At 36.7% G+C, this 8,501-nt stretch overlaps 2 protein-coding genes across 2 annotated transcripts; both read left to right on the forward strand.

Annotated features, from left to right (window-relative positions):
- Positions 1-1,057: 1,057 nt before the first annotated feature.
- LOC145212992 (chymotrypsin-like elastase family member 2A) lies at positions 1,058-3,701 on the forward strand. The gene is made up of 8 exons (XM_080081236.1): positions 1,058-1,151; positions 1,240-1,305; positions 1,524-1,662; positions 1,974-2,124; positions 2,425-2,557; positions 2,798-2,967; positions 3,170-3,289; positions 3,648-3,701. The coding sequence occupies exons 1-8, from the start codon at positions 1,058-1,060 to the stop codon at positions 3,699-3,701; spliced, it is 927 nt and encodes a 308-aa protein (XP_079937362.1).
- Positions 3,702-6,131: 2,430 nt separating this feature from the next.
- LOC145212993 (CUB and peptidase domain-containing protein 1-like) lies at positions 6,132-7,817 on the forward strand. The gene is made up of 5 exons (XM_080081237.1): positions 6,132-6,293; positions 6,653-6,785; positions 7,046-7,215; positions 7,330-7,449; positions 7,812-7,817. Exons 1-5 carry the CDS (start codon positions 6,132-6,134, stop codon positions 7,815-7,817), a joined length of 591 nt encoding a protein of 196 aa, XP_079937363.1.
- Positions 7,818-8,501: the final 684 nt, after the last annotated feature.

An 8,501-nucleotide genomic window follows, 5' to 3' on the forward strand; every position in this document is an offset into this window, starting at 1 on the left:
GCATTTGGCTTTAACACCACAACTTTGCCATACCCCTGTCATACCGCAATTTATTTGTGAAACATTCATCTGTGAAATGTAGGCTACAAAGAACATTGCATTTTGTTGGTCCCTTCCACTTTCTTTTCATGTTAACATATTTAATCCAAGCTGACCGCAATCGCTTTATACTTGGAAAGCGAAATAGTGTCATATTGCTGGCCTTTTGATTTCCTCTCGAATAGCAACCATAGAAAGGACACACTGCAGGCATTTTTGCACACTTGAGTATAAAAATGAAAGCAATTAAACACCAAAATACCTAAACTGACTAACGTAATTGGCGTCGCAAAATGTTATACAACAAACAAGCTCCAAACCAAGTTGGTACGAGGTGACGTCACATGACGTTTGAGCTAAGTGACAAAATATCCGCAGGGTGTCAGTGTTTTTAGATTTAGAACGTAAATATTTGACTGGTAACTTCGATTTTTGTGGTTTTAAACCTGGAATCGTGTTTCTAAAAATACGACAAACAACATATTAAAAAATAATTTTCCGGTGCCGGGGCTCTTTAATGCACACGGGACGAGTTAAATGCAAAACCATGCATCCAACAGGAAGCGACCTACATATAGAGCGGTGTCGTTTTACATTTTACACTTAAAATGTATCTAATATTGTTCTGTCATGTTACTTTGTGAAATGAACTATGTTTGGACAAACTGAGTCAATGCAATATTTATCGACTCACGACATTATCGTTTTCAAAAACTTTAAGTAAATTTTATATAAGCATCACAGAAAAGCACCCCATTTAGCATTACGAAATATGGATTTACCTTTACCAGCCTGCGTAGATGTTAATTTCCGACTAGCAGTTGTGAACAATTAAAGAAACTGTTCGCCTTTTTATTTAAATTCTTTGCACCGTAAACATAGGCTATGCAAAACTTTATCTGTAATTGTTTACAAACGTAACTAGCATTCAAACTAGTTTTTAGTATAAAACTGGATCTGAGCTAAATCCAATTACACTTTCGTAATTTAACAAGTTAACTTTACTCCTGTCACATAAATGGGAAGGCGATCGACTTCGATATTTTTTGTATCTGATTTTGTGATGTTTAGTGTGTTGGGGGTGTTACTTCTCAATGCCCTTTTAGTTTCAGGTATGTACGAAAGAGTATTTGTTCACATCGTGGCAACTATTTTTTTGTTCGTCCCACGAAAGTCATGACCAAACATTTTTAATTTTAGGTGCTTCTTTGAATTCATCAGACACGAATTCACGCCCAAAAAGAAATGTTGTGCCGAGAATAATAGGTAAGTCAGCTGTTGGATCTGATGGTGTTAGATTGGGTCTAATTTAAATCGATGTATGTTTTGCCTGAAACGAGTTTATGTAATAAAGTACCATTTGAATCCGAATACATCTCTAATTACTTTGATCGCAAATATGTTTTTCTAATAGATAGAGGACCAAAAAAGCACAGTGCCGATAAAATGATCTTTATTAAAATTTACATTGTTTCGTTTTTAAGGGGGAACCTACGCAGAGCCAGGAAAGTGGCCTTGGATGGCTTTAATTTATACAACTTATTACGGGATTACAGGGGGTCTTTCCTGTGGAGGAAGTCTGTTGAATCACCAATGGGTGCTAACTGCAGCTCACTGCGAAAGGCAAGCCGATAGGTTTAACTGTATTTTTACAATATAGACAAAGTGGAACGCTCAAGCTGCTTCGCAAAATTTAATGATATAAATGGTTGTGTTGTTAAATCGTTCTTGATAGTGGCGGTTTTGTCTTGTACTAAAGTACCCCCCAAACTGGTTTCCTGTCTCTTTGTAATACGCAGAAGCATCGCATAAATTTTGCGGCAAAATCAAGATTTCTTTCCAACTTGTAAAGACAAGTAGCAAAAGCATTAGAAAGTGTTATTTTGCTTTGCTGATTTTGGCAACACAAACTACTAACCAGATTTATTCAACAGACTTCTGTTTTCTCCAACTGCACGCGTCGCTTTGGGACTTCACAGTCGCACAGCTCTTACAGGACAAGAGCAAATTTTTAACATATCAAGAATCATCATACATCCGAACTTCAGCAGACCCACTTTTAACTACGATGTTGCACTGATCAAGGTTACTTAAGAATTGATCACACAGTCCTGTTAAGTGATAATTTCTGCAAATTCTGCACTAGCACGATTTAACGCTTTCAAACGTTTTTGCACGTTGTCATAGAAGGCTACCTATTTTGGGTCAAAATGATATGTTTTAAAACCGCCAGTGGGCGCTGTAACCTAACACAAGCGAACTGTTTCAGGGAGCCTTTCCCACATAAAATGCCAAACCGAAACGTTGAGATTATATGGATTTTCATCTAAACATGTTGTTTTTGTTCCTATTTCTCTACTTACATTACCGATTTTTAATTTGAAGCTTTCTCGCCCGGTTGTGTTGAATATAAATGTGACCTCTGTTGCCATTGTACCACCTGGAACACGTACAGATAACACTCACGATCCTAGTTTTATCTTATCCGAATGCTATGCAACTGGATGGGGAGCTGAAAGTAAGTGCCACAGCTTAAAAAAATTGTTAATTAACCTCTCCATTTGTTAAGAATTTCAAAAGGCACCACATTAAGGCTAGGCTAATTCTCTTCCTGTATTTCTTTCTCTATTGAAATAATTGTTTTGTCATATTCATGTCGCTTTATAGCCATTACTTGTTTCAATAGAATACCTATAATCAATCAAACGCAATTGTTTAATGCTTCGGTGAACTATAGGCTCCTTTTTTCTGTTAACAGGTGCGCCAAGGGGACCACCAGGACAAATTTTGAAACAAGTTCGTTTGACGATTTTTCCTCGCTTGTTATGCTTACCTGCAACTTCGAAGTTTGGCCGAAAAAAAGTTCATGAATCTGATCCCAAGTTTTGTGCCGGAAGAACTGATTTTGTACCCAAAGACACTTGCAGTGTATGAACAATCCCACCTATAGTGCTTATTCATTTTTAGAGATAATTTAAGCAGAAGTATGTGCTCAAACACACAAAAAAGAATGTTTAAATACCGGTTTACGCGGGGTGTGTGTAATAAGCTTTATTTAATTTGTGCAAATAATTTGTGCAGAGTTGTAGATATTTAATGTCAATTTGGACAAGCATTTTTTTGTTTGCAGGGAGATTGCGGTGGACCATTTGTCTGTCGGCACAACGACACAAAGTATTATGTTCACGGTATTACTTCATACGGGAGAACGCGTTGTGGTCACACATCAGAACCTGGCGTATATGTAAAGGTACACTTAAATACGATATACCTTTTCCGATAAAGTGATTGCTCCTTTTTTCAAGTACCATTTTGCCTGTTAGGGTAAATCGTTTCCCTCATAAAAAGAGGGTTTTGGGTCATGGGGGGCAAACATTGCTCGTTTACAAACAATTGACCAATTTTCATTCTTTGAAAAAGGAACATTTATGGAGGTGTATTTTTTAATACTGTACAATTGTCGTGACGTAGTATGTAATTTTAGACGTAAAGCTGTTGTTTTGCCTTTGGCTGAACCAAAGCACAGCATTGCAATGCGTAAAAATTAGATAACGTCGGATGGCAACACTTCTCGCTGACACACTAAACGTGAACAAATGCTTTTACAGGTTGCTAATGTCTCAAGCTGGATCAACCAACAAATGTATTGCGGTAACCCATAGATGCAATGAAGAATTAACTACAATTATTGTTACCCCTCCATGATTGATTTTTTACATTTGTATCTAATGACAGCATTGTAGCGTATATTTGGAAATAAAAAAAACAACGTAAGAAACGTTTTGTCTATGTTCTTGTACATTACAAATTGTTGGTGAAAAGTTGATAAATGTAGGCATGGCGATGAACCCAAAGGAACAAATACAAACATATAAGTTGTTTTATTAACTGAGAAAAAAGCAGAAAGTCTACATCTGCAAGTATTATACAACAAACACAAACCACATATATCATATTAGTATGTTAGTTAGTGAAGTGCGACCAATCCGATTAAGCGGTATTTGACGTTTGCTTAATTTATTGCTTTTAGTGGTGCACGCGGTTTGTAAGCGAGGCACTAAATTAAACTGGCATTTTACTCCGTAAAGGTTTAAACTTTAAACGAAGGTTGCAACTTCATGTTTTCATGGTTTTGCAAGAAACAGTAAACTTTTTCAAAGGGACAGAATTTAGCTATGCTATTCTATGTCGTAAACGCTGCTTTGCAGGCTAAGGCTGCTCTTTTCCTAAGTTATATGTCAATAAAGTTAGTCGTTTTTGAATTTTTTTTGCAGATTTCAGCAGCTTTCGCTTTGCTCGTTAATACTCACGTTCTGTCTGAAGTCCTGTAGTTATTTATTTAGTTGTTGTATAGGAATACGATGAAAAGTAAGGCATAAAACGTGGCGCTGGTTGTTACAGGATAAAAGTGTCGTCCGTTTTGGCATGTCAGCAAAGTGCAGATGGGAAATATTTTGCATGTGCGAATCCGCAATGAAACAAAACGCTTATAGAACGAAAAGCGGTTGAATCCAAAGCCAAGAGACTCGAAAAGACAAAAACGTGCTGGAATGCAGATGGTCCAGCAGTGATGTATAAATCAATAACATATATACATAATTTAACGAATACAGCACAAAATACTTTTTATTTGATCCAACACGCTTAAAGTGTGCGGGAGTCACAAAAACTACTGGTTTTAAAAATGCATAAACTACATATAGAGTGGAATGGTTTACATGTATCAACGTTTGATTGTGTGCAAGTGTTTTAGTCATACTACTTCATTCATTTATAATCATAAAATGTTTTGATGCAAGTTTTTCATTTTTGAAAACAATACAGTTGACTATTTGCAAGCATAAAAGGAATGCCTGGAATATAGCTTCCCAAACATTTGTCTACCACGAAACACCCTTGTTGGTTTCTCAGTAAATGCAACTAAAGTTTTTTTTATTTAAATTAGTTCGGCTACATAAATTATGTTAACACCTTTTGTTTAAATTCCCGGATGAATAAATTATGCAAGCTGATGTGTTAATAAGCGTAACTGTGTTTATACGCGTCTCTAGTATAAATGCTTGCTTCTAGTGTAACACAACTTTGTTTAACTAGTGTATCAAGTTAACGTGAGATTTCGCATACAATGGTTAAGCTAGTTTCGTTTTTTGTATCCAATTTTCTGACGACTACTGTGCTAGGGTTGTTACTTCTGAATGTTGTTGTTAATTCAGGTAAGTACGTAAATCTATGAGTGTATACACTCTTGCATCAATACATCGGCGACTTTTACGTTGTTAACAATCCCCAATTAAACGTAATCTTTTATTGTCACGACTAAACTTCTTTGAATTCAAGGATCTGACTTGAATTCAGCAGACGTCATTTCTTACCCTAAAAGAAAAGTTGAGAAAAGAATTATAGGTAAGTTATCCGTAAAAATTCCAAAGCGATCTAAAACCGTTAAAAATAATGATCAACGATGGCGGCAAAAGGTTTAGTCTAGTTTTTATACACACACGATGTGTCTCAAATTAGTTGTTGTGTAATCGACTGCAATCCAACAGGTTGTTATAGTATTCGACCATGGAATTAATTGAAATGTATCAAAAAGGTTTCTTCATCGAGCTTACTGGGTTTGTTTTCAGGAGGGACCTACGCACAACCCGGAAAATGGCCTTGGATGGCTTTAATTTTTTCAACTCTTTATGGGATTGAAGGAAAGCATTTCTGTGGAGGAAGTCTCGTGAATCACCAATGGGTGCTAACTGCGGCTCACTGCGATCAGCAAGTCTTTTGTTAACGTTTTTTTTACATTACGCATTAGGGTAAATGCTTAAAGTTCTTTACAAAATATACATCAAAAATAAGTAGCTTTTTATGTCTGTGTCTGCAACTTGTCCTATTCACCGACGTTTTAACTCAACCTTCGCCAGGTGACTGTGAGCAATTCGCTAATCACATGTGCAATTCATCCGTACAATTGATGCAAGACATTTTTCGTTTTGTGAGCAAAGCAAGATTATTACAAACTCTAGTAGGAATAATTATGAAATTTTAATTCAGTACGTACTGTTTGTACACGCTAATTCACTAATTTAAGTAGTATTAAAATGTTACACAGAATTTTCCTTTCTCCAACTGCACGCATCGCTTTGGGACTTCACAAGCGTACAGCTCTCACAGGACAAGAGCAAATTTTTAAGTTAGCAAGAAGTGTTATTCATCCAAACTTCAGCAGACCCACATTGAACTACGATGTAGCACTCCTCAAGGTAAATTGTTACAAAACCCTCCATGAAATACTAATTATCAGACTGCTATTACCAATAGTTTAAAAAGAGGTGGCGATTCATATCAGTTGATTTTTAAAGAGAAATTTAATAGTTAAATTATTAAGTCTTTATCAAACGTTATCCCCCTTTGACTGTGTTTCTGAAAAAAATGGTATCCGTTAGTGGGCGCCATATTGCCACAAATCGGTCTCGAAGACTTGGTCGAATAGTTCAGGGCGCTTGATCGAGATTTGTTCTCGGGAACGTCTTGATTTAACCCCCCTGAATAAACGTAGCAAACTTACTTTAAATGATTATATTCCAAATCTTACATTTACAATTTTATTTTTGATTTTAAGCTTTCTCGCCCTGTTCTATTCAATATAAATGTGACCTCTGTTGCAATTGTACCACCTGGAACACCCACAGATAACAACTACAGTCCCAATTATATCTCGTCTGAATGTTATGCAACTGGATGGGGAGCTGAAAGTAAGTGACTGTACGCAAAACGCAATTTATTGAAAATAAAAAAGACGCTACATTTTACACTAAACAAGCCTTGCGTTAAACTTGGTGGGATTCTGTTGAAATATTTTTTAAGGTTTTAAGTCTGATAGCTAACAAGATCGAAGCATCCCGTTTCAGTCATGTATTACATAAGAATGAAAGCAATGTTAATCAAAAATACGATGAAATATTAATATATTTTGATGACATCTTGCATGTGAGTTGTGTTTTTCAACCAACAGGCGCCCCACTAGGCCCACCAGCACAAGTTTTAAGGCAAGTTCGGTTGACGATACTACCTCGCATGCTTTGCTCGCCTGGAACTTCAGAGTTTGGCCAAAAGCAAGTCCATGAAACTGATCCCAAGTTTTGTGCCGGAAAAACTAATCCCATTCCCAAAGATACTTGCAGGGTATGAATACTTTAGTGTTTGATGTTTAATTTCAACTCATCGGTTAGTTAAAAAAAAGGGCACAGCAAATGAATGTTATGTGGGCTTTCAAAGTCGTGATTTTTTTTCCTGCAGGGTGACAGTGGTGGACCTTTCGTCTGCAAACATAACGACACGAAATATTATGTTCACGGTATCACCTCATACGGAAAGACCAGTTGTGGCATTACATACGCACCTGGCGTATATGCAAAGGTAGGGCTACAATGATAAAAGTTTTAACAGCTGTACTCCATTTTACCTGTTTGACTCGTTTCGGGGACTTTACAGAATAAACTGATTTTCGGCGTAGCATATAAACTTTTTGGTATGTTTTTGAGATTGTAAGCATTTTCATTCTCTGAAAGCCAATGGTTCTCAACCAGTGCCCATGGCCCCCCAGGAGGGCCACAAGCTGTTGTTCGAGGGGGGCACGGGTGTAGAGTCACCAGAAACAACCACTAAAAGCTATTTTTTAACTTTATTTCCTAATTTAATCGACTGTTTCATATACCATTTGTCCATATTGAAGTTTTTCACGATTACGGACTCTTGTTTACTCTATTTGACCTGTTTAGAGCTGAAATTAGTACCGAATTCCAACACGAGATTGCAATTTACATTTTTTAAGGGGGGCACAGGCCCTACAGGGTTACTTGAAGGGGGCCACGAGGCCAAAATGTCACTTTTAGGGGGCAACGGGTCACGAAAGGTTGAGAACCACTGCATTAAACGAAACATTTTGCCTATTACGGCCTTAAACCTTAAATGTTTTCTCTGTGGAAATTTTTATTTCGACTAGCTTTATTGATCCAAAAATGAGAACATTGCTTGTTGGATATACTATGTTTACAAAACAAATACCCAACGAAACACTGGCCTTTAATTTAAAAGTCAACTATGTTAATTGTGAAATGCGTTTTTGCACTGCATATAATCTTATTGCCCGGTTAATCTTATCTTCTACTGCCGTACATTCAGTCATCAAGTAGATTTTCCATCCCGTTTTTTATGTGCTTTGTAGGCTACAATAGAAATTTAGAACTGTTTTTGCAGGTTGCAGATGTCTCAAGTTGGATCAACCAACAAATGTATTGTGCTAAAACATAGATGAAATGCATATGTGGCTAGACACATTATCACCACTGCATGCTATTGACGTTTTTGGCATTTTTATTTAATGGCATCGTACCACATATTTGGAAATAAACAACCATTGAAAATGTTTGGTTTGTGTGATCTTATTTGGGAAGTACACAAATGGGAAA

Source organism: Phallusia mammillata, chromosome 2 (assembly GCF_965637545.1).
Source record: "Phallusia mammillata chromosome 2, kaPhaMamm4.hap1.1, whole genome shotgun sequence".
NCBI lineage: Eukaryota > Metazoa > Chordata > Ascidiacea > Phlebobranchia > Ascidiidae > Phallusia > Phallusia mammillata.

Coding starts and splice junctions, on each gene's coding strand:
- LOC145212992 (XM_080081236.1), top strand. CDS start 1,058: ATGGGAAGGCGATCGACTTCGATATTTTTTGTATCTGATTTTGTGATG. Junction 1,306..1,523: donor TGTTGTGCCGAGAATAATAG/GTAAGTCAGCTG, acceptor TTCGTTTTTAAG/GGGGAACCTACGCAGAGCCA. Junction 2,968..3,169: donor TACCCAAAGACACTTGCAGT/GTATGAACAATC, acceptor TTTTGTTTGCAG/GGAGATTGCGGTGGACCATT.
- LOC145212993 (XM_080081237.1), top strand. CDS start 6,132: ATGTTACACAGAATTTTCCTTTCTCCAACTGCACGCATCGCTTTGGGA. Junction 6,786..7,045: donor AACTGGATGGGGAGCTGAAA/GTAAGTGACTGT, acceptor TTCAACCAACAG/GCGCCCCACTAGGCCCACCA. Junction 7,216..7,329: donor TTCCCAAAGATACTTGCAGG/GTATGAATACTT, acceptor TTTTTCCTGCAG/GGTGACAGTGGTGGACCTTT.